Source organism: Gobio gobio (assembly GCF_949357685.1).
Source record: "Gobio gobio genome assembly, chromosome: 6".
Taxonomy (NCBI): Eukaryota; Metazoa; Chordata; class Actinopteri; order Cypriniformes; family Gobionidae; genus Gobio; species Gobio gobio.
Genome location: NC_137102.1, coordinates 40,813,998 through 40,839,708, shown reverse-complemented (window position 1 = coordinate 40,839,708; position 25,711 = coordinate 40,813,998). Strand labels below are relative to the sequence as shown.

Sequence of the window (25,711 nt, the reverse complement as noted above, 5' to 3'; positions counted from 1 at the left end):
TCTGAAAAGCACCTTTCTGCGGAGTCGTTGCGTGTGCAGCGCTTGGCACGTTTGCTGCCTCCTTTGTGTGTGTGTGTGTGTGTGTGTGTGTGTGTGAGAGAGAGAGAGTTGGCTCGCCCCTCCCTCATGCAATATAATTGGTTGACACCGAGTGATTGACAGGAACAGACGAATGAAGCTGCGAAACGAATGTGGTCTAACAATGCTCATCAATTTCAAAATGATTGAGATGGCCAATCAAATCAAAGTAGGCGGGGTTTACGTTCTCTTTTGGCTCATGCAAACTGCACAGTCTTCACACACAGACAAGCGCGTCATTTCGCTTAATGCCGTTGCTGAGAGAGACTCTATTCTTTCCGGTGAAATCACAAAACAAAGTGCACACAAACGTGTCCATGCTCTTAACATACAATTATTGATGAACATCTTTGATTTTTAATGAAGAAAAACTATATGAGAGAGGATTAGAACCCGGAACCATGTGTTTATTCACTCATGCGAAGAATATCGGGACTAATATAGTTGACGCAAATGCAAATATCGTTTACAAATAGTCCCAAAAAGAGTATTTCCCAACTAGAATTAGACCTAGAATTTTGTTCACTGTTCTGTTTGACCTGGTTTACGGCCTTGCTTTGAATAAGTCTATTATTTAAAATAAAATTTAAATCATTCATTATTTCATATTACATTATTTAATTTTTTATAGGCTATATTTTAAAAAATAGAGTAGGCAAGAGAAGCTTATGTTCATGAAGAACCATTCATGTTCAGAAAGGAATGTTCAAATTCAGAGGAACAGTTCATGTAGAAACATTCATGTTAAAGAACTTTTAGTAATAAAGATTGAGAAGATTGGATCAGTTGTGCTACTTTTTTTTGGAATACTTGAAACACTTTTTATGTGGAATACTTGATGCAGCCCAGCCTGACCCAGAGTCTACCTCCAACGGCCCCCAGATAAAATGAGTTTGAGACCCCTGATATAGAGTATGTGTAGGTTGCGGCTGGACGTCTAGTGGTCAAGGTGTGTGTGCCTGTCTAGTCTACACTTGCTGTGCAGAAGATCCTGAGCCTGTACAGCAGGCACAGACAGGCAGACAGGCAGACAGACAGACAGAGAATCACTGACTCTACAACATCTGCCTTCATTACTACAGCTTTCAACAGACCTCACGCTGAGGGAGAAGTCAAATGGACACTATTTACTTGCTTAATGTAAACGTTTTCATGTTGAAAATGATACTGGGTACATTATTTTAATAAAAACAAGTTTATCAATCCTCTAATATTTCACATAATCTGGGTATGCATGAGATGATGTTGTTGAATGTTACTCTGGACGAACAGGACAGATGGAAGCGCTCACCTCATCGTCTTTAAACCAGGACAGGCTCTCGGCGGTCAGCACAAACCAGTACTCCTTCGCTCCGCCCTTCATGATGCTGATGTTATTGATGGTCAACCAGCCCTTACGAATCACCTGATGGAGAAAATGAGATGTCACATTGCAAACTCGGCTACATTTACCACAACAGTGATCTATACATCTGATCAATGCAAAGTGTGGATGAATAAAATATGTGATTGATGTGAGAAAAATTAACAAGGTGAGACGTGTATAAAATATTTTTGCCCCCAGGCGTCTGTGACAAGAAATAAAAAACTCCACAAGCTGTTAGTATTGGAGAAATAGAAAGCTAGTGCACTATATGATGTGAGGCGCAGACAGTCACATGTTTCATTCCCGCTGAATGAGTGATTTAATGACACACACTCACTTGTCTCCATCTACTGGTGTAGCTGTGTTACTACAGAAAACATTCACATTCAATCAAAATACTGACCAGCTCTGGCAGCTGTGCAGTGATAGCCTACTATGAAAAAGCCAAAGCTGTTAGTTTATGCTGGAAACAACTGGAAAGCATTTTTGACCAATCAGCATCCAGGATTACAGCTGTCCATTATATCACTTTCATTCATTGTTGTAATACATTTATTAATATGGTAGTTATTTGTACCAGAGTCTGAGTAAAGTGATTGTAATGAGGTCTTGAACATGTTGAAGATGTCGCTGCATGAACGAGTGCAGTGCTCTGTGTTCGCCTCGAGACAGACAGTCCAGTGCATTCAGAAAGTATTCAGAGTTATGCTCAACTGATTCAAATGCCTTTTCCCATCCATCTACAGATCATGACCAAGCAAAAAACTGATTTTTGATAACTTTGCAAATCTATTACAAAACTAATGGAAATGTCGTTATCTATTTGCATAAGTATTCAGACCCTTTTTGAAGTTGAGGCACATTTGGAAGCGACTCCAGCCTCAGTCTTCTTGGGTTTGACACCACAAGCTTTGAATGCCTGCATTTGCTGGTTTTCACTCATTCTTCTTTGCAGATCCTCTCAGGTCCGGTTGGATGGGGACCGTCTGCGTACCATCATTTTCAGGTTTCTCCACAGATGCCATTCTCCTGTTGTCTTGGCTGTACCTTCAAGCCTGTATGGTGTTCTAAGCTCTCTGGATCAGGTTTTCATGAAGGATATCTCCTTATTTTGCCATATTCAGCTCTCCAGTCCTTGCCACTGAGAAGCACCCCTGAGGTGGGATGGTATTATGCAGGTGATGAGCAAACATGACACCTGGACCTGAGGTGTTCATGTGTCTTCAGTGTTGCAGTGATGGCTGCCCTTCTGTAAGTTTCTCCATACATGATCTCTGGAGCTCCACCAGAGTGACCATCAGCTTCTTCCCTGATCGCTCTGTTTGGCTTGATGTCCAGGAAGAGTCTTCCATTAGGGAAGAGTCTTCCATTAGGAGGCCACTGTGCTCTTCTGAACATTTAATGCAGATGAAGTGTTTTTTGTAGTCTTCCACTGATCTGTGCCTCGACTGCATCCACAATCACAGTCTCTGAGATCGGCAGGCCGTTCCTTTGACCTCTTGGCTTGATGTTTTCTCTGATATGGATGTTTAACTGTTATCCAGCGAACAGGGAATGTTCTGGCAAAGTTATTAACAAAAGTTCTTCCGGTAACGTTAATAAAACATTTGTTCAGAGTTATCTGGTCTTCAATAATGTTCTCAAAACGTTAGCACAAAAACGTTATTGATACATCGTTCATGGAGCTTTTTTACTTGAAACCTTTTAGTTGGCAGTCGTCTAATGTTTTTTCAATTTTACTATTGATTCAGAATGTTGAGAGAACATTCAAAAGTAACGTTTCCATAACGTTTTAAGAATGATACAGTGAAATGTTCCCTTAACATTCACATAACCAAGAAAAACATGTTTAAAACATTGGATTTCTAAACGTTCAGAAATACATTTTTCATAACTCAATGGGAACATTAGAAAAATGTTCCTAGAGTGTCTCTTTGTTAGCAGTCTATAGAGTGGTATGTGACTGTCCAAATCATGCCACAGATTTACTCATATCAAAGTGTAGAAACATCTCAAGAGTTGAACTTCAAGTGTCACAGCAAAGGGTCTGAATACATACATGCACATACATATAAGGGTGTAGATGTGGAATTTTTTTTCGTATTTCCAGAATAAAGCTGCGACATAAGAAAACGTGATAAAAATTAAATGCTTTCTGAATACTTTCTGAATCCAGTGAAAAGCCGACAGTAGATGTGGGGATGCGTTCTCTCTGACGCATGCAGTGCTCAACTGAACTACGGGTGTGCTGTTCTTCACCTCCAGTGCATTTATTATAACACACAAGAACCTGACAGCTTACAATGATGCCAGAGGCCGGAGGAGATGAGGCCTAAAGAGAGAGACACACATGGACACATACTCCTTAACCGAACAAACCCACACATGGATATATAAGCATGGACTGGATTGTCCTCTTCCAGCATTGTGCTTCCCTCTAATCACTGCACCAAATCACCAACTTTACCACACTACGCTAAAGGTAAAAGAGTAACGTCTGCTTCTGTTTTACGAAGAACTTGAGCAATGAATAAACAGACATGAGCCGCAGTGAACTGATACAGCTGATACTGAAATCTGTTAGGCCATCAAACACTGACTCAGATCCCCACAAACATGAGTCTACTTCTGAAACACTAATGCCAGATTCAACATGTGCTGGTTTTCGACATGTTTCTGAAAGAATCAAATATGAGCAACAAACTCATCAGAGTCCAGCGTTTCCCAGCACATGAAGGCTGTCTATTAATTGGTCAGTGTATTAGAAAAGTGATTATTTTAGATCACACGGCCCCACTTTATATTAGGTGGCCTTAAGTACTATGTACTTACATTAAAAATAAGTACAATGTACTTACGTGTTCAAATTGTATTGCAAAACACTTTTGCTGATATTGAGGTGGGGATACGGGGAGAGTTAGGGACAGGTGTGGTGGTATGGGTAAGTTTAAGGGTAGGGTTAGGTGTAAGGGAAGTGTCAACTGTGTAATTACAATGTAATTACAGAAATTAATTACAGACGTAATTACATGCAGGTATTTTTTTTAAATGTAAGTACAATGTAAAAACATGTATGTACACATTAAGTGCAATGCATCAAATGATTAATTAAAATGTTATTACATAGTAGTTAAGGCCACTTAATATAAAGTGGGTCCGATCACACAAATTATTTCAGTCTTTCTACTTCAAAATTACATGTTTAATTCCATTTCAATTACATGTTGTTTCTTTGTAATTATTTGTGAAATCTACTAACAATTTCTGGGTGAAAATTGTTCCAAAGTAAATACTTTTTTTTTTTTTTGTCAGTGTACTTTATACACCATTTTCTTTTTGAGAATCTCTGGTTCATTAGAAAACTGAGGCAGGACTAATTAGTTGTTATTAGTTATCTGTGTGATGGCCCTATAGTTCTAATAATATGTGAATAAAACGTTAAATATGTTTTTATACAGTCTGCACTGTAACAAATCATATTTTCCTGTAACTGTGACTCATGTGTAAGTGCATTTATACCACCTCTTTGTATTAAATATTTTGTGAAATGCATCTTTTGATTTTAAATCATATTTGATGCTTCAGATATTTCATTTCTATGAATGCAGAAATGCAAATAGATATTTTATTACTGAATAAAGATAATTAAATTGCAGTAAATTAATCTAAATGGGAAAAATAAGAGAAGGCCCTTAATTCATTGTAATATAATTATTGTCAATAATTGACAACAGGCTATAGAATTCTTGAAAAAGAATGCACTCTCAAAGAGTTTCACCTCGTGTGTGTATAATTTTTTTTTAAATTCAATTGCCTGTTGTAAATTATTACACTAATACTACTCACCTCAAAATATTGTTCAGGTGTTTCGTTTCAAGACAACTGTCAGGTTTTTGTGGAAGTACTTTCTTGCGCATATTCCTTATAAGAGGCCAAGAAGAACTTCAGAAAATCACCTCAAGACCAACTGGTTAACAATAATTGAAAGAGTCGCTCAGAAAAGTTTGTTCTGAGAAAAGCTTGAGCGCACTTTGGTTTGATATTTTGTATAAATTCTAATGCAATGAAATGCAGACATTTTTGTTGTCTGGCTAGACCAGACCAAGCTCAATCTTTTAAGATTGAACATTGGTCTGGGGAGTCTGCTCTGTATTTTCTACTGCACAAGAGGTGTGATCAACGGGCATAGTTCAAATGACTCTGCACGCAATTGGATAGTCCTTCAACCAATCAGACCACAAGAGGTGTGATCAACGGGCATAGTTCAAATGACTCTGCACGCAATTGGATAGTCCTTCAACCAATCAGACCACAAGAGGTGTGATCAACGGGCATAGTCCAAACAACTCTGTACACAATTGGATAGTCCTACAATCAATCAGACCAATGATCCATCACTTCTCTATCCGTCATCGTGTTAAACCCGCAAATAGCGCGCCAGGTGGATAAGCCAGTTTGTGATTGGTCCCCGCAAATTTGTAACGGAAGAAAGATAGAAAAATATACAGGTTTCCAGCCCGAGCTGCAGGGTGAAATCAAATCCCCGCAGATCGGGCTGGGTTTACCCAGTCTAACATTTTTGTGTCTTAAGCTGAGTCTGACATCACGTCTAGACTGCAAGAGGGCAGTACGACATTACTAGAACACAGAGCACAGTGTCGTGTGAGAGAAAGAGCCATGGAAATGGTGATGAGAAAAATAACACACAAAGGTGACATGACACGCTACATAAAAGTAATGAGGAAACATAAAGGACTCAAGTGATATAACACTTCACAAATGTTCTTTTGTAATGATGCATCAACAACCCCAGCGGAGTTTCTATCTCTCATCAGAGTCACAATCTATTGAGACAGAGAGCAGAAATAACACATTCGCTCTTACCTGGAGCTCCTGAGGGAAAAAGACAACAGCTCGTCATGCAGGAGCCGCTCGTTCACACAGGAGGGTAGTGAAGAAAACATGACACGTGTTTTTCAGAACATAAACATACAAACTTAAAATGTCCATAACATGAGTAAAACCGAAGAACATTTATCCTGCAGTGGATAAATGAAGGTAATAGAAGCAGAGCAGAAAGAAAGTCAAAGCCACATCAAACAGCAACAAAAAACTAAATAGCATTAATATCTGGAGTTTCATAAACATAGTTCTGTCATGACAATTCTCTGAGAGTTTGGCATGGTAATGAGTATGACAATGTTGATGTGTTTGGTCTTGGCAGAATATATCTGTTACGCTGCTGCTGCTGCTGCTGTTATTATTGCTGTTGCTGCTGTTATTGTTGTTGCTGCTGTTATTGTTGTTGCTGCTGGTGATATTATTGATGCTGCGGCTGCTGTTATTGCTGCTGCTGCTGTTTTTATTACTGCTGCTGCTATTATTGTTGCTGCTGTTATTATCGCTGCTGCTGCTGTTATTATTATTGTTGCTGCTGTTATTATTGATGCTGCTGCTATTATTGTTGCTGTTGCTGTTATTGTTGCTACTGCTGTTATTATGAATGCTGCTGCTGTTATTATTGCTGCTGCTGCTATTATTGCTGCTGCTGTTGCTGTTATTGCTGCTGATGCTGCTGTTATTGCTGCTGGTGCTGTTATTGCTGCTGCTGTTATTGCTGCTGCAGATCAAGTACAGGACTTGCTACAGCCAATACACAACATACACAACACGCTGCTGTGAGCAGTTAATATATGCTGCAGCTGCTGTACAATGAAGAATACATGAATTACCCATAGCAGATCTATACAGGTGGAGCTGGGGAAGGTGCTACTGCTGTTATTATTGATGCTGCTGCTGTTATTATTGCTGCTGCTGCTTCTATCGTTGCTGCTGTTATTGCTGCTGTTGCTGCTGCTATTATTACTGCTGATGTTATTGCTCCTGTTATTATTGCTGCTGTTGTTGCTGTTATTTCTGCTGTTATTGTTTTGCTGGTGCTGTTATTGCTGCTGCTGTTATTGTTTTGCTGGTGCAGTTATTGCTGCTGCAGATCAAGTACAGGACTTGCTACTGCCAATACATACACAACCTGGTGCTGTGAGAAGTTAAGATATGCTGCTGCTGTACAATAAAGCAAACATTAATTACCCGTAGCAGATCTATACAGGTGGAGCTTGGGAAGGGGGAGGGTTTCTGAAAGCGCTGCAACTGCTTTAGCAAATACTGAACAAGTATTTGCAAGTTGAGCAGTTGTTACTGTTATTATTGTTGCTGCTGCTGTTATTATTGTTGCTGCTGTTATTACTGTTGCTGCTGCTGTTGGTATTTATGCTGCTGCTGTTATTATTATTGTTGCTGCTGCTGTTATTGATGCTGCTGCTGTTATTATTGCGGCTGCTATTGTCACTGCTGTTATTATTGTTGCTGCTGCTGTTGTTATTATTGTTGTTGCTGCTGTTATCAATGCTGCTGTTATTATTGTTGCTACTGCTGTTATTATTGTTGCTACTGCTGTTATTATTGCTGCTGCTGTTATTATTGATGCTGCTGCTGTTATTATTACTGCTGCCGTTATTTTTGCTGCTGCCGTTATCGCTGCTGCTGCTATTATTTTGCTTCTGCTAATATTAATGCTGTTATTATTGCTGCTGCTGCTGTAATTGCTGCTGATGCTGCTGTTATTGCTGCTGTTATTGTTGCTGGTGCTGTCATTTCTGCTGGTGCTGTTATTGCTGCTGCAGATAAAGTACAGGACTTGCTACTGCCAATAAACACACAACACTCTGCTGTGAGCAGTTGAGATATGCTGCTGCTGCTGTACAATAAAGCATACATTAATTGCCCATAGCAGATCTATACAGGTGGAGCTGGGGAAGATGTAGGGTTTCTGAAAGCGCTGCAACTGCTATACTGCTGATGCTGCTGTTATTGCTGCTATTTGTGCTTTTATTGTTGCTGGTGCTGTTATAGCTGGTGCTGCTGTTATTGCTAGTGCAGATCAAGTACAGGACTTGCTGCTGCCAATACATACACAACCTGCTGCTGTGAGCAGTTAAGATATGCTGCTGCTGCTGTACAATAAAGCATACATTAATTACCCATAGCAGATCTATACAGGTGGAGCTGGGGAAGGTGGAGTGTTTCTGAAAGTGCTGCAACTGCTATAGCAAATACTGAACAAGTATTTGAAAGTTGAGCAGCAAGCTCATTGGCAACTGATATAGCAGGAACCAATCGTCTGGACCCATCGGGCTGTGCCATCTAGAGTTTCATGACAGAACTTTGTATATGGCCTTGACAAATGCACATATTGGACACACTGACCTGGTTTCCAGCAGAACTCTTCTTGTTTGCTTGGTTACTTCGCTGCTGAGCACTGATAGAAAGAGAGAAAGCAACAGTGAATATGACAAATAGATGACAAATTTAATATCAGATATTATATGTTTATGCAATCACAATGTGTCTAAGCATGTGCTCAGGCAAACATCTCCCAGTGTTGTACATACTTCGCAAAGCCGATGAAATCCTCGTGATTGGTGTTAATGTACGCAAGCTGAACGTCAATAAGAAGCAAAACCTGCAGAGACATACAGATACACATACAGTGTGTGCACACAAACAGTATAGAGCCGTAATCTCATTACAGAGCCGTAATCTCATTATATGCCCTGCGTTCACAGATATCCAGGCATACCTGTTCTTTGGCTTTGCTCTCTCTGTCACGGATATGAGTAGTGACAATCCGTTCTGTTTCCTCCCGCAGATGTGGAAAAGAATCCAGCTGAATATGCAGAAAATTAAGATACAAAATTAAAAATCTGACCTATAGAGACAGAGTGTATTTAGGCCACGCCCACACTGGGGGGGGAAACAATCCAACGCTCTCCATTGACTTTGCATTGCATGAGGCTGCATCCTTGTCATTTCGGACTTATAATAAAAAACAGAACAATGTCAAAAAGCTGATATGTGACAAAGTGTACAGCAAACAAGCTAAAAAACACAGAAATACGTTTTTTATAAGCTGTCGACCTAAAAAAACGAGAGTTTAAGGAGACAAAAGTGGATAAAGGCAGTAAAACGTGACGCTTCAGCAGGAAGAATGGGTAAATTTTGGGATCCTGACACTCAGTATGCCTCAGTATGCCTATGTGTGCAGTGAACATTTTGTCACTGTTAAGTCAAATATCCAAATGTCAGGTTTATATATTGTATTTCCTGTCGCTGATTACGTTCCCCTCTAGTGGGTGTAGTTCTCAGTGTAATATAACGTGTCGCGCTCTGTCTCAATGGCCTGTATCCACTTTTTTTGTCCTTAAACGCTCGTTTTTTGGGTCAACAGCTTATAAAAACTTCTGGGTTTTTGGTTGTGGGTTTTGTTTAGCTTGTTTGCTGTACACTTTGTCACATATCCGCTTTTAGACATTGTTCTGTTTTTTGTTATAAGTCCGAAATGACAAGGAGGCCGCTTCACGCAATGCAAAGTCAATGGAGAGTGTTCGATTGTTTCCCCCCGGTGGGCGTGGTCTTCATATTATGACGCATGTCGCTCTGTCTCTATAGTTTTAGGATAATGGCTTCATGTCATATTACTAAACTACACTTCAACAGTGATGATAATGTTAAGACCCCAATATACGAAAAACAATATACTTATGTGGTGTCATTTTGAACTAAATCAGGCTAAAACGAAGTTCGTTTGACATTCGTTTCTGAAGTTTCAAACAGCTTGCCAAAGCAAACTTTCCGGAAAAGTTTATTTCAAACTCCCATTGGTCAGTGGCGAAATAGATGGATGTGGCTCTGAGGCTCAGCCTTCTTTGAGGTGTAAAGCAGGTTTAAAGGTAAAGCAGGTTTATGCAGGGATCTCTTCTGTTGCAAAAAATGTAGCAATGATGCAATCTTGTGGTCTCTTAAAATCACTGCACTTCAAATCATACTGTGTCGGAGATAATGCTGCCAGTTCCCAGATGGATAATTTGGATGATAAAGCATGATATTCATACTGCAATGGCATCCACTTGTGTTCAGCAGAGTTCTTCCCACGGTGGTTTGAGAGACCAAGGGTTTTACAGCTGCTATTTTCTTGTACATAAAAAAATGGCGAGTTCCACACAATTTTGGATGTAAGATGGTTGAATTTTACTATAATGAAATAGTGTCTAGGAATACTGACGCTATACAATCTGATGACAGATATTTTCATATTCAGATTGTGCAGAGGCACAGGCAAATTCTGGCATTGGCCTACAGGTGAAAGGCATATCAGTTCAGAGTCTTTCCATTTAAGCTTTCACATTCTTTCCCAAAGTGCATGATGCAGCACAAGCCCGCCTGAGGCTCCAGGTCATCCGCATGTTGAATTGTCTACAACCGGTTGGCGGCAGTCCACTCAGACCAGCTGGCTACGCAACACTGGGATATTGTTCTTAGTTTTCAAATGGATTTGGGTCTGAGAGTCGAGCTTGAAAGTGTGTTAAGGCATCTCCGTTCCATGTTCAGCCATTCTGCCAGTCCCACAGGATGCTCTCAGGTGTTGTCGCCATGTAAATATCAACAGATTTGGGAAATTTCAGGAGGACAGAAGAAAGAAAATTCACTGCCCTTTTTCACTTTCCTTAAAGTCCTGTCTCTTCTGGTGAACGAGTGGGTTTCTACCAGTCAAGCTGTTTCAAAATGAGTCTTTTCTGTTCCATGGAAGAACATTTTAGTGATGTGGGGCTGAGCAAATAAAGATACTAATAAAGATGCCGTTTATTACTTGAATATGTTGAACTACACTAGCGGTTCCTCACTGAGCAATACGAACAATAAAGAATGAAGAAGTAAAGCGAGGTTAACTAGGGTTGGGCGATGTCTAGCAAATTGGCATCATGAAACGTGTTTGACTTTAGATAAAACTACTAGAGGATATATATAGCTGAAATATTATTACCACCACTGTTTTGATGCTCTGCTCATTTCAAAGAGAAACAGGAAAATGGTGCTACCGTTCTGTCTTGCGGTCTGGATGGAAACATGCCGGAGTCCGCCATTTGAATATCATTGGTTTCGTTTGTGTAAAACATCTAGTAGCCTACAATTTGTTTGCCGTTTTTTTGCACAATAAAATCTTAAATGTGTAAATTGTGTTCATTGATCTGCTTTGAATGTAATTTGTATTGTGATCGGGAACAACTTCATTATTTGCAGGGCTCGCGATGCCGGCTCAACATTGTGATGTCTGTCTGCCATCAGCGATGGACGATGGCATTGTCTATCGGCCCAACCCTAGCATATACACACACTTGACCCATTGGATGGCATTTAAAGAGCAACACATGTGAACAAATCCTCTTTGGGGCTGCTGTATATACTAGAGCTCCTTCTATATCAGTCACAGTTCAGGATACTTCAGGTCCTGGATGCTGATTGGTCAGTACAGCATTGCAGATGTGTTATATTCCTTAGCAGCTGTGACGCTTTTACCTTATTGGAGCACTGACGGACTGTGTTGATCAGCTCCTGAACCACCAGGTCAATACATTTAATACATGGCTCCTTTATCTTCACAACCTGCTTCTTCACAATAGCCTCGAAGGCCATGTCTGGAGTGAACAAACCCGTCCTGTGTCACAAACAAACAGAATTAGTTCCCACAGCACTGCTAAAAACACCAGGGGCCTCACTTATGATACACATCTGGTCATAAAATCCATGGATTTGATCCTACATTAAAAGTGAGGAACAAAAGTGGATTTGTGAAGGGAGAAACAGGTCATGCATACTTGATTTCAACATCATCGATCAACATATGAACGAGTAAAATAAACTCTCACCTGATGCCATGAATGTTCTTGATGGCATAGCTGATTTCACGACGCATTTCTTTCTCATCGCACTCCATCTGTGTCACAAAACACAATGACATTTTGGATGAAGAAGCAAGAAAATGCAAATCAAAATGTTTAGAGTACGTGTCCTGACACCTGCCTTGACCAGCTCAAACGGGAAGCGCTCATGGAAGATGCGGTTGATCTTGGCTCCACCCGACAGCTCAACAGTGTCCACCTGATCGCCAGAGCCTTCGATGCGCTTCTCAAAGTCCACTGAGAACTGCTGAACCATCCTGTCAGGTGAGCGCACACAAACAGACATCTGCAACTTCGGCCTGAAACGGTTACTCTGAGTTTCTTGACATACACGTGTGTCTGATCGGTTCGCTCATTGAGCCGCACTCATTTATCAACTTGGAGTATTTTGTTTGAATATAACATAAATATAAAATTGATACTGGCAAGTAGAGCCAATTGAAAGAAAAAACTGGCGATCCCATTTACGAGACATATTCCCATGGCCATAGAGGACAGTGGTGGCCATCAAATTCAACCAAAGTATTATTGTGAGCTTCAGATGTACAGGGGAGGACAGACAATCTGTCATGTGATGTGGTTCACTAGTTAAGAGGTGACAATGCTATACTGTTTGCTGTATGTACATCTAGAGACTTTGGGTCCTATTTTAAAGTGATGGTCTGAAGCTCATGGGGCAGGTGCAATTAGGGTGTGTCCGAATCCACTTTTGCTAGTTTAACGACGGAAAAACTGCCGGTGTGCCAGGCGCATGGTCCAAAAGGGTTATCCCTAGGCTCTTAATGAGTCATTCTCAGTCATGAGTCATCAAGTGTGTTTTGGGCGTAACATGCAATAAACCAATCAGATTCTCATCTTCCATTCCCTTTTAAAGCCAGTTGCGCTTGCACCATGGTGGATTCACTATTTACATGGCAAAATTTGCGAGCGGAAAGACTGAACTTTTATTTTTGATATTTCAAAATGTTTGTGTGTGTCCCTGTGTGTGTAATAAGTAGGTTGTACGCGCGTTGTGCTCCTGCCTACAGGCGCATATTACTAACGTGCCCTTTAAATAACAAAAAATACTGCGCTATTGACTTTAGACCAGGTTTTTTGTTGGTCAATGGTGCAGTCGTTTTCAGTTCCTCAAAATAGCAACGCACCAACAATGTGCCTGAACACACCTTGTTTTCAGACCAGCACGCCCATGGGCGAACAGATGGGTGCCAGAGCATTTGCTATTTAAACAACGTTAAACAACTAGGAAAAAACACTTGTGTCGCACCTGGTGTATGATAGGGCTCTTTGAGTAATGCATTGGCTCAGATGGATTTAAGATTACAAAATACATTAATTATGTATTTTGGCTGAAGAGAACATTATTAAAGGCCAGATAACTCTGAACGAACGCTCTACTAACGTTATTGGAAGAGCACTGTCAGAGTGTGAGCGTTTGCTGTGAGAGGCTGGTAGAGTCAAGCACTCACTGCAGCAGGGCTTTGGTCTTGCGCGAGGGGTCGTCGGGCCGATAGTGGCGGTACTCCTCAGCTTCTTTGTCCAGCGACAGTAGCTGTGACTGGAGTTTACTGCGGAAGGCCGGCAGAGTGTCCCGAATGTGGTTGGTCAGTTGCTGTGAAACACAAACACACATTTAACTGACGCATTGAAAATAAAAGCGTGTAAAGCCAAGAATATAATCAGGTTAAGAATAGTGATGTGATTCAGGGCAGTTCTTCGGCGTCTGGTGTTACGATACAGTAGGCGTACCTGATTGAGGACTTTCTGCAGGTGTGGCGTTCCCATGCTGTCTGCCAAGTGTCTGTAAGACGGATGAGAGAGGAAGAACTTCCTCTCTGCTGCCAGAGCCGCTTTGATGTCCTTCTTCCCATCGATATCTTTCTGACTGCGGTTCACCACCCCAATATAACCTGTGAGACAGACACAGAAAACACTATTTGCACATTGCTTTAGTGCCATTTAACTAAAAGCACTAGGCAAACATGCCCTCAGAATGTGGTTAGATGAGTGCAGCGGACTCATCATATGCTGTACTTCACTGTAGAGCATATGTAAGATGGCGTTGATGTGTGTGGCTGGCCGTCGTCCTAGGGTGTTGTGTGTTTGTACTGTTATTTTGATCTGTTGGCTAGCTTTCCTTACTCAACAAGTTGCTGCACTGTTGAGTTATGATCGGGATCAGCTACTACTCATCATATCAACTGTTGATGAGGCGTTAGCAACTGACTATGGGGGAGCAGGCCATCCTCTTCTGTTGGCAAATGTCCCTAGCCAGCCAGTCCCTATTCAGTCGATTTTTGCGTGATGCATCAAAAGGAAAACGCCGCCGAAAAAGAGGATGCTGTGGAAGCATTGTTGTTAAAATCAGAACATCTCGCTGTTGGCAACAAATCGGAGGTCTACACGTCCAATTGCTACGCGGTATCAGGCCGCTTTCCAGGATTGGGCTGTTCCCTTGCATTTCCTGGAAGGATTGTGTGGATGGATTCAGTCGATTCAGCTCGCTGGTAAACAAAACTTTCATCCTTAACAACTTCATTGAGACGAACAAACTGGACTTCCTCTTCATAACAGAAACCTGGCTTAAGGTAGGAGATTGTTCACCAATTTCTGAACTTCTGGTGAGGGCTATTTATGCATAAACTTTCCTCGCCCAGTTGGTCGAGGGGGTGGATTAATGACTATACAAAAAAGCAATATCCAATGTCAGACACTCCCTGTCAAACTCCTACAAAGTTTCGAACTACAACTATTCCAACTATTCCAAGTTTTAACCCATAATATGCCAATTTGTGTAACAAACTTTTCAGATCATATGCCTGTCATTTTTAAGACCTCTGTTGCTATTCAACCTGTACCTTTGGATGACTCTTTGTGCTGGTCAAGAAGATTTAGTGATACTTCAAATACAGAATTTTCTGCGCTGTTTAAAACCAAGTGCAATCTCCTGAGTAGATACTGTGGACTGTATTGCTCCATTAAGAACCAGAAAACATAAAGCAAAAGTAAATCCTTGGTTAAATGAAATGACCTCAGAGAAATCCCTCAGAGATTCATTATTCAAGTTTCAGAAAGCCGCAAGAGATGCTAAAAGCAGCCTTTGATATGATTGATCATATTATCCTTATCTCTCGCCTTGAACACAGAGTAGGTTTAAAAGGTACAGTTTTAAAATGGTTTAAATCCTATGTTAGCGATAGATATTTTTCAGTCAACTATGGAAATGCGATCTCCACGAAAAGACACCTTCCATGGGGTGTGCCGCAAGGGTCCATCCTTTCTCCAACACTTTTCTCTTTTTATTTGCTCACGCTGGGTAGCATTTTGAGGAAGTACGGAGTATCTTTCCATTGTTTTGCAGACGACACACAATTATATTTGCCCCTTAGGCACCCGAAAAAATCCCTTAATTCTCTCCTTGCCTGCCTAAACGACATAAAAAATTGGATGGCAAATTTTTTTTTTATGTTAAATGAGGACAAAAGTGAGGTCATTGTTTTTGGTCAGCTAAATGACTATACTAAGGCCTGTTTAGATACAACCCCACTGGCAGCATATCGTAAAACATTGGTACGAAATCTAGGCATCCAAATTGATGAAAACTTAAATATGGAAACAAATGAATTCGGTGGTATGGGCTTGTTTCTATAATTTGCTCCTCTTGGTAAAAAAAACCTTTTTATCAAATGCTGACTTTGAAAGAGTTATGCACACTTTTGTTTTATCGTGTCTCGATTTTTGTAACTCTGTTTATGGTGGCATCTCCGCCGCATCCCTGGCACGACTACAATCAGTGCAAAATGCTGCGGCAAGGTTCCTAAAGAGAGTGGATGTATGTGCGCAAAAAATATGAATCTATCACACCGGTTTTAGCAAACTTGCAGTGGCTCCCCATTCAATCTAGAGTCAATTACAAGATAAATATTTTGCCAACAAATCCCTAAATAATCAGGCCCCCACATATCTCGCAAAGCTGCTGATCCCTTATGATCCCCCTTGAGCACTTGTTTTAAACAGTGCTATATAAATAAAATGAAAAAAAAGAAAGAAAGAGCATCACTAGTGATCCAGACACCAGCAGCTGGTGAAGAGCTGAAAGTGAGCTCAACGCCTGCGTATAACGCCTTCTCCATCGTTTGATCATCAAACAGCGTTATGCACCGAAAAACAGAGAGTGAATCTAAATATTCATACCGAAGATGTTTTAGCACCCTTAGCCCAGACCAAACTAGATACTGGAAAAGATTGGGCTGAAATCATGCAAGCGTTTAGGGAATTCGTGGGAGGCTGCGATGGTTTGGTTAAGAACTGAGGCCACAGGCTACATTTTACTAGATTAGATAGAACAAGAAATTAATTAAATGAGGATGGAAAAATATCCACTAAAATTGGAAAAATGTAAGACATCGGACAGGGAAGAAAGACGGTCTCTTACCCCGGCGTAGTGGCAGGAGCTTGTTCTCCAGAACGTCTCGAGCATCTGTGCCTTCATCCATCAGATCTAGTTTTGTGATCACACCGATCGTCCTCTGACCTGTAAAGACACACATTCAAGATCCTATACAAGATAGCATACAACTGTACAAACACTGTTAAAACTAAACCACTGTGCTGTGGTTACGGGTCCTTTACATCAGATAAGAATGCCTCTCCGCAGGAGCATGTGTCTTAACAATAAACCACACAATAAGCCGATAAGGAATTAATTTGTAATTTTGTTGATTAAAAAAAAATCGAGTAAGATTGGGCCAGATTTACTAACACTCTTCTGGCATTAGAAAACTACAGTCAGGATTTACTAAAGACATGCAGCGCTGAAAAGGCATGGACAGCATTATTTTTTGTGAATGACCTTGTTGCATATGCATTTGTAGGAGTTTCCCTTTCAGACGCAGTATTTATGGGAGCAGAGTATTTAAATGAATCCCACAACATGATTTACTAATATTTGAGGTTTTCTGCTATCTGTGCCAATATTTACTGTCCAAAACTTTGAGGAACCGAAAAGAACAGAGAGTATGTGATAGAAGAGAATCTTCTCCACTCGTCGTCATTTATTTGGATTGTCAGTGGAAGATGTTATCTGAACAAATCGTTTGTCAAGCCACATTATGTTTAAATGCTGCACGCTGCTTGTTTGCGACACTACGCTCATGTTCAGTGACTCCGGCCCGTGTGTGTCAGTATCTCTCACGCACCCTGAGGGTCGACGTCTTTGGCCAGCTTGAGCGCGTCAGAGTTGGCCAGGTCAGTGTTGGCAGGGGTGACGGCCAGGATGAGGCAGCTCTCTCGACAAATGAACTGCATGATCATTTCTCGGATCTGCTGCTCGATGTCCACCGGCTGATCGCCCACCGGCACTTTAGTGATGCCAGGCAAGTCAATAAGAGTCAAGTTCAGCACTGCACAGAGGGAAGAGGACAGATGGTGTGATGAAGAGTCGTGACAAGGACCGGCTGACCAACAGAGAATGCACATAAAACAGAATAAAGACTCAAGGAGGACTGCTAGACGGCTTGAAATGTGTCATAACCACCATAAAAACTACACATAGTCAGTCTTTCTAAACTCTGAAAACTCAATCTAGCTGTACATACGACAGCATAAGCAGTGAGATTTTGTTTCTAGAGACTATAAGACTGCTCGGTCTGCACTGATGGCCGTTTCAGCAGTGTTTCTCCAGTACCATGTGGGGAGAAAACCCTCAGGTTGATGGGAACGGGGGAAATGCCCTTATTCGCCCCAGTAACGCGGTCCGTCTCGGCCTCGATCTCTTGACGGACCTCATCGAAATCAGTGAACTTCTTCCCTTTGCAGTGCAGGAACTCAGCCCACTCTGCAGAGGAAATACACACACGCATGTTAACACACTCGGCTTGAAACACTGAGCAAACTCACGGTCAGAGACATGGCTTCACCTGTGTTGGCACTGATGAGCTGCAGAACCAGAGGCCTGCGAGTGACGATGCCAGATCCACGAGGAAGAAAATCCCTGGAATAAAAATACAGGCTCAACATGTCAACATCACTATGCGCTGCAGTGAAAGAGCTGTGCATGCGTCTGTGCATGTTATACTCTACTGTTACCGGGGTAAATCAGTAGAGCTCTTAATCAGACCACATTATAGCCGTGCCAGCTTGTTTCATTAATACAAATCTACTGGTACCCTATGGGACTGAAAGCTTTTGCCCTGAAGAAGACCATTTCTTGGTTGAAACATGTTGGCTCTTAAAAAAAAAAGACTTAAGCCATACCAAATAAAGGCTTGTTAATTAATTCCTTCTCCACTTTTTACGTCTGACTGAGTGTCTGGGACCTGCCTTTTTTGTGTCATTGGATTTTTCCCTACCCCAAGAGCACCTATTATGGACTATTTAACTCTACCTGAGTGCCAGGTTGAACCTTTTGTAGTCTATTGGTACCCTGTCCAAGATCATGAACGTGTACTGGTTTCCAGTATTTTTAGTGAATGTGAATGACTAATTAAACCTAGTCAAAGAATAATGAAGAATACTTCCAGTATACTTCCAGTATTTTTTGAGAGAATTTTGTGATAAATGTTTCATAATTTTAAGCATGCTGTGTATTTGTCTGTTAATAAACTGGATTGCGTCATCCATGCATACCCGACGGGATATGGCATCAGCCACTAAACACCACACTGGTTGAATGATGGCTAATTTAAACATGCATTATTATTGGAATTGGATTCTTTGGGATTGCCTTCCTGGAAAATGTTCAAGACTTAGACACACTCAGACTGAATATCCGATACGTCTAACGCCTGTCTCAAGTTTGCAGTTACACAGCATTGGTCTGACAGAAACACTTAAAAAATCACTCACATAAGCATTTGGGTTGTTTCTCGCCCTTCTACAGCTGCTAAATGGTCTCTACTGGGTGGCTTTTTGATGGACTTCAATGACTTTAGATAAATCTTTACCCTACAGCTCGTACAATTTAAACACCTTCTTATGTATTATGTTATTTAATTTATTCAATGAACACAAAACTAATGCGAGTTCCTATTTGACATGTGTACATTAACATGTGTCTCTCCCTCTTGACCAAAACATCTTGTGGGGTTTTATTATTTCTCGCCACTGTCGTCGTTGTCTCACCCTCTCAGACGTTAAGGGATATTTCTCTGTAAATACGGTTTAAAATAACATGTACTGCGAAAACATTATACAAATCTAATTGATTTGACTTGATGATTGCCATTTATTTTTAATATATAATTCATACTGATGTTTTTAACATAGTCAAGTAATTTCTAGGAAACATAAAACTAATCAATTATAAAAATAACTTCAATATTTGTTCAAGTTTTATTCTCATGCAATAGTGTCAGTACAGTCAGATCAATAATCGATTAATTGAATATTAAAGGGTTAGTTCACCAAAAAATGAAAATTCTGTCATTAATTTCTCACCCTCATGTCGTTCGACACCCGTAAGACATCTTCAGAACACAAATGAAGATATTTTTGTTGAAAGCTGATGGCTGAGAAAGGCTTCAGATAGGCCTCTACTGGCATTCAGTACATTTACACTCACAAGACCCATAAAATGCACTTAAAACGTTGTTACAAAGTCCATCTCACCACAGTGACTCTACAAAAATTTTACGATGCGACGACAATAGTTTTTGTGCGCAAAAAACAAAACAAAATAACACCTTTATTCAACCTCTTCTTGTCTTCCATGTGTGCCTCCACGACGCATGCACGAGAATGTGACGTAGCGCCGGGGTTCGGGAATCCATGAAATGCACACTTTAGCCCGATTTTGAGAACTATGCCGAGACCTAAAGCACGATCAATGTAGAATTCAACAGCTTAGATACGCGCGTCTTCCTCTGCTTGTAAACAAATCGCTTCTGGGTCATGTGTCCGAACGCCGGATCTGCGTCATATTCTCGCGCATGCTTCGTGGAGGCCTACACGGAAGACAAGAACAAGTTGGATAAAGGTGTTATTTTGATTTTTTTTTGCGCACAAAAACTATTGTCGTCGCATCGTAAAATTATTGTAGAGTCACTGTGGTGAGATGGACTTTGTAACGACGTTTTAAGTGCCTTTTATGGGTCTTGGGAGTGTAAATGTACTGAATGCCAATGGAGGCCTATCTGAGTTCTTTCTCAGCCATCAGCTTTCAACAAAAATATCTTAATTTGTGTTCTGAATATGAACGGAGGTCTTACGGGTGTCGAACGACATGAGGGTGAGTAATTAATGACAGAATTTTCATTTTTGGGTGAACTAACCCTTTAAGTCAACTAAGCAAGTGAGAGGCGACAGTGGCAAGAAACCAAACTCCATCAATGACAGAATGGAGGAAAAACAGAGAAAATGGGAGAAACCAGACTCAGTCGCTCAGTTCTCCTCTGGCCTATAGTTATAATGGAGTATACATACTTATTTACATGTGTTTGATACCAGACAGCTAGTGATCGTCTGGGTTATGTGTGTGTGTGTGTAATGCATTGTGATTAAACTATTTGTTTTCTTTCCTCTCCTTTTCTCCTCTTCTCATCCCTTTAGACTGTGAACGGCACAGATGAATGTTATTTATTTATTTATTGAGTTATTTAACTGCTCTTTTAACATTTTTCGTCAATCTCCAACCACTCAGTACTGAGTAATCCTCTGATTCAGGAGCCATGGTCTTGACTTTAGTACTGTTTCTGACACTTGACAGGTTTCCACCCAAGTATTTTTTTGCGAAAAAAGGTTTAGCGCATCAAAATGTTTACTGATAAAGCTGATGGAAATGCCAATTATCGATCATTCTTTGCTAATATCAACACAATCCTTTTTCCATTTAACCCTTGTATTGTGTTCGGGTCTGTTGGACCCGTTTTCATTTTTTATCAAAAGAAAAATGATACGATTAATAATTTTTTTCAAACTGAGACTCATTGGCCTTGGCTCATTTTCTGTGAGGAATATATATCAGAACACATTTTCAATGACCACACAGGATGTTCGGGTCCACTGGACCCGGGGCTAATAAAAGTGTGGAAATTGTAGGTCCTGTGTACTTTTACTCTTTCCTCCTCCTGTCAGGGCCTGCTGTTAGTGTGTGTATGTTCATGTATATGGTTTATGAGGACACAAATGTGTATAATGACATGGGTATTACAACGTAAACATGGTTTATGTCGACATCTGTGTCCTCATACTAAAACATTATAAATGGTGTTTTTTGAAATTCAAAAAATGCCAAAAGTTTTCTGTGATTGGTAGGTTTAGGGGTAGGGTTAGTGTAGGGGGATAGATTATACAGTTTGTACATTAGAAAAAACATTATGCCCATGGAGAGTAACCATACACCACATATCCAAGTGAGTGTGTGTGTGTGTTTTGTGTGTGTGTGTGTGTGCGTTATGGGTGTGTGTGTGTGCGTGCATGACTGTGTATGTGCGTGAGTGTGAGAGAGAGATTGTGTGTAAGTGTGAGAGAGTGCAAGAGTGAGTTTTGTTTCTACCCCTGCCGTTCCCACACGAGGTTGCAATTCTTAAATGTGATCTAACAAAGGTAAAGAGAAAATATTAACCATATATGCTGTTTATATTGCTTGTAATTTGGATGAAGTAAACATCTGTTGAGTATTTTAACATAACCTTTTTGACTGTGTTGAATTAAAAACCCATAAATGCAGCGGGTCCACGAGACCCACGAACACTGGCTGAATAACAAAAATATGAACACCACACAAGGGTTAAAGGGTTAGTTCACCCAAAAATTAAAATTCTGTCATTGAATTCTTACCCTCATGTCGTTCGACACCCGTAAGACCTCCGTTCATCTTCGGAACAGAAATTAAGATATTTTAGTTAAAATCTGATGGCTCTGAAAGGCCTCCATTGGCACAATGGCACTTTACACTCTCAAGACCCTTAAAAGGTACTAAAGACGTCGTTACAAAGTCCATCTCACTACAGTGGTTCTAAAATAACTTTATGAATCGGCGAGAATAGTTTTTGTGCGCAAAAAACCCCTAAATAACGACTTACATAGTGATGACGATTTCAAAACAAGGCATCATGAAGCTTCGAAGCGTTATGAATCAGTGAGCCGAATCATGATTCGGATCGCGTGTCAAACCGCCAAACTGCTGAAATTTGGCGATTCAAACTGCTGATTCGACTCGCTGATTCATAACGCTTCGAAGCTTCATGATGCCTTGTTTTGAAATCGTCATCACTATGTAAGTCGTTATTTAGGGGTTTTTTGCGCACAAAAACTATTCTCGCCGATTCATATAGTTATTTTAGAACCACTGTAGTGAGATGGACTTTGTAACGACGTCTTTAGTACCTTTTAAGGGTCTTGAGAGTGTAAAGTGCCATTGTGCCAATGGAGGCTTTTCAGAGCCATCAGATTTCAACTAAAATATCTTAATTTCTGTTCCGAAGATGAACGGAGGTCTTACGGGTGTCGAACGACATGAGGGTAAGTAATTAATGAGAGAATTTTCATTTTTGGGTGAACTAACCCTTTAACTTTAGCATATAAATTATATGCTGATACTTCAAATGTCGCTAAAAACTAGTTTGGAAACACTTTTCGTCGAAAAAAGGGGCTTTAACGCAAATAAATGTGGTGTCACATGACAGAATTTGCTCCTGTTAAAGCTCTGTTTCTCTGAAGTTCAAAGACGCATTAAATCTATCATATTATTAAATTGTATATTAAAGCTGCAGTCCGTAAGTTCTGCCTCTTTGTTGCCATCTCTGTTTGAAACCTGCAATTGCAGTTATTTGTGGAATTATCATCTTTATGTGGGTTGTGCATCTGCACGGCTCCTCAGCGCATATGAATCTAATGTTTTGAGGAGTTTGTGTGGCTGTCAGTCACCGCACTGGTGTGGATACTGTATTTCAGAATCACAGATTCTACGTCTTGGAAGTATGACCAAAATAAGAATTTTTACCGGAAAATGTCAATCTGAACAAGCAAGTAACATGTAACTTTTGTTCTGACCAACTGAGAAAAAAAAACATTACAATAAATCACGCTACCAACAGAGATTAAATCTAACGATCGCTTAGCTCACATCAAATCAAATTGTGCAAATTATTATTATTATTATTATACTTTGTTCTCAAATTGATAAGGTTAACAACATCAGCATTGCGCGACTACCTGTATTTATTAGCATTACCTGTAGATTTCAATTTTTACTACGGGTGAATCTCCAGTTGTCACTGATGATTTTCGATTGGACCTTTCTGGTTACAATCCACCATCAAAACGTTTAATTATTCCATCTGCTGTCGAAAAAGGCTATAAATGATCTGTCACCTGCAGCATCCTCACATGCGTTACTACTACTAGCCGGACTCATTCTTTATGTATAGAGATGTGTCATAATTATTACACATTATTACAAGGGTACCTTTATGAATCGGGCTACGGTAAGGAGATTTTGAACACTTGCTGGTTATGTACTTGCTCAAAAATTGATTTTGGATCATTTTTAACCAAAAAAAGTTATGGACTGCAGCTTTAAATTATTGTATTACTATTGGACGTGTTACCTCTCAAACATCATTCATCCTTATTTGTGTAATTTTGTCTGTTTTTTCCCATCTAATAAGTTAATCAGAAAAATAATAGGCTAGCTAACCGTTTCTGAATATTGCTTGATCAAGTATTGATCTAAATAGTCTTTATAAGGAAGTCCAGAGAGAGGTGTTGTCAAGATATGATGAAACAGCTTCACAAACAGTCTTTTTAACCACACAGGATCCTTATTTCTGTCTTACAATCATTAAACTATCATAGAAGTACTGGGATAAATGATTATAGTTTATAGTTCAGATATAAACACTGATGTCTACGGTAGTAAAATCACCTTGGCGCTTCAAATAAAGATTGTATCATTACAGAGTTACACCAGTAGGTGGAGACAATCATTGTTCAAAAACGCTGATTCATCCAGTTGAGTCATTGAATCATTAATTCAAACCGATTTTTTTAAAAATAATAATAATAATAATTAAAATTAGTTTATTATTTTTAAATACACTGCAGCAATTCACATATTGTCTGAACCAGTAAATGACATGTTATTTGTTCAGTTGAGATTCAGAATATTAGGAGAATCATGATCTCTATTTTAAACAGAATCTTGCAACTCTTTCAAACCAGTAATCCATGTTTATTATCATTTATTCATTGTTTATCATTGTTACTTGTTGCTTCATTTAGGCCTACTGCCCCTTGCCCTATTGTAGTTAAAGCTCAATCAAAACTCATTAGGGAACAGGTAGGCTACAAATAGTAGGCCTATATTATTATAGCTACTATTAAATATGATACATGTGGTCATGTGACTGGCGTAGCGGATGAATGCCCGTCACCATCACTCACCTCCCCACGAAGTTCTCGAGCACGGAGCTCTTGCCGGCGCTCTGCCCGCCCACCACCGCGATCTGCGGCAGGTCCAGGTTACAGCTCTGGCCGATGGAGCTGAAGGCGTCCTGCAGCCGGTTGACCAGCGGGATCAGATCCTCCATGCCCCTGTTCCCCATGATGATGATGATGCGGCAGTGTCTGGACTAGAGAGCTAGTGAGGAAGAGGAGGAGGAGACGCGCATCCGCACGCGCATCCAGCTACAGAGACACAAATATTGCGCAACTGTTTTCCTGTCCGCAAGCACAGATTGTCAAGGGCAACACCGGATCATTGCTCATTTCACCGTCACTATCATGTTACTATACATCTGTGTGTTGTTTAAAATGAATTATAAGGGATGTAGGCCTTATACGGATGACATATGGGATGTAGATGCATTTATACCGAGAATAATAAGGAATGTAGATGCATTTATAAGGGATGCAGCTATATTTATTTGGATGATATTATGATGTAGATGTATTTGTAAGGGATGTAACTGATTGAATACGCCATGGCCTCGGCCTGCATATAAACTGACATTATTCGTGCGGGGAAAGACTTACCGTTATCCTGCTCCACCTGAGCCGTCTTAAAGCAGCAGCAGCCCTAACGCGCAAAACCTAATCCCGTTACTGATGAGAGGCTTGTTATTGTCGGAGATCGGAAATAACACATCTGTATGTCGCTATTTCATCCTATCGTCGTTCTCTCAGAAGACAATAATCGCCCTGCAACGATGCGCAGGACGCGACCAATGAGCGGCTGACCGGCGGCGCTTCAGAACAACGCGCTCATGAATATTAATCGAGTCAGGCTGCAGTCGCGCGGTCTGTTTACTGGAGCGTTCGGTCACGAAATCTCATTAATATTCATAGCCCAAGCCTTCACTCTAGGAGGAACCGCTAATTGGTCAGATCTAGAACTAATGTCTTGCCTGTCAGCCAATCGGTGAGGAGTACTGGATGAGCGTTCCATTACGCGAGTAATATTCATGAGCAAATCCTCCGCCATAGTAGATTCACACAGAGACAAACACATCAAATCCTGTCATCTAGAAAC

At 40.5% G+C, this 25,711-nt stretch overlaps 1 protein-coding gene across 4 annotated transcripts in view; it reads right to left on the bottom strand.

Moving 5' to 3' along the window:
• dnm3b (dynamin 3b) overlaps positions 1–25,463 on the bottom strand; it is a 36,050-nt gene extending 10,587 nt beyond the window's left edge. The window contains exons 1-16 of one of the 4 annotated variants that reach the window (XM_079818681.1): positions 25,216–25,436; positions 24,625–24,867; positions 18,159–18,232; positions 17,927–18,076; positions 17,439–17,642; positions 16,676–16,774; positions 13,990–14,150; positions 13,710–13,852; positions 12,362–12,497; positions 12,208–12,275; positions 11,858–11,996; positions 9,084–9,170; positions 8,896–8,966; positions 8,711–8,762; positions 3,747–3,776; positions 1,370–1,483 (exon numbers count right to left, since the gene is read on the bottom strand). In XM_079818681.1, coding sequence (XP_079674807.1) covers positions 1,370–1,483; positions 3,747–3,776; positions 8,711–8,762; positions 8,896–8,966; positions 9,084–9,170; positions 11,858–11,996; positions 12,208–12,275; positions 12,362–12,497; positions 13,710–13,852; positions 13,990–14,150; positions 16,676–16,774; positions 17,439–17,642; positions 17,927–18,076; positions 18,159–18,232; positions 24,625–24,785 — 1,689 coding nt within the window. In that variant the 5' untranslated portion in view covers positions 24,786–24,867; positions 25,216–25,436. Of the gene's footprint in view, positions 1–1,369; positions 1,484–3,746; positions 3,777–8,704; positions 8,763–8,895; positions 8,967–9,083; positions 9,171–11,857; positions 11,997–12,207; positions 12,276–12,361; positions 12,498–13,709; positions 13,853–13,989; positions 14,151–16,675; positions 16,775–17,438; positions 17,643–17,926; positions 18,077–18,158; positions 18,233–24,624; positions 24,868–25,215 lie in introns of all 4 variants that reach the window. The other 3 variants (XR_013816644.1, XM_079818682.1, XM_079818683.1) reach the window with 3 other exon arrangements.
• Positions 25,464–25,711: the final 248 nt, after the last annotated feature.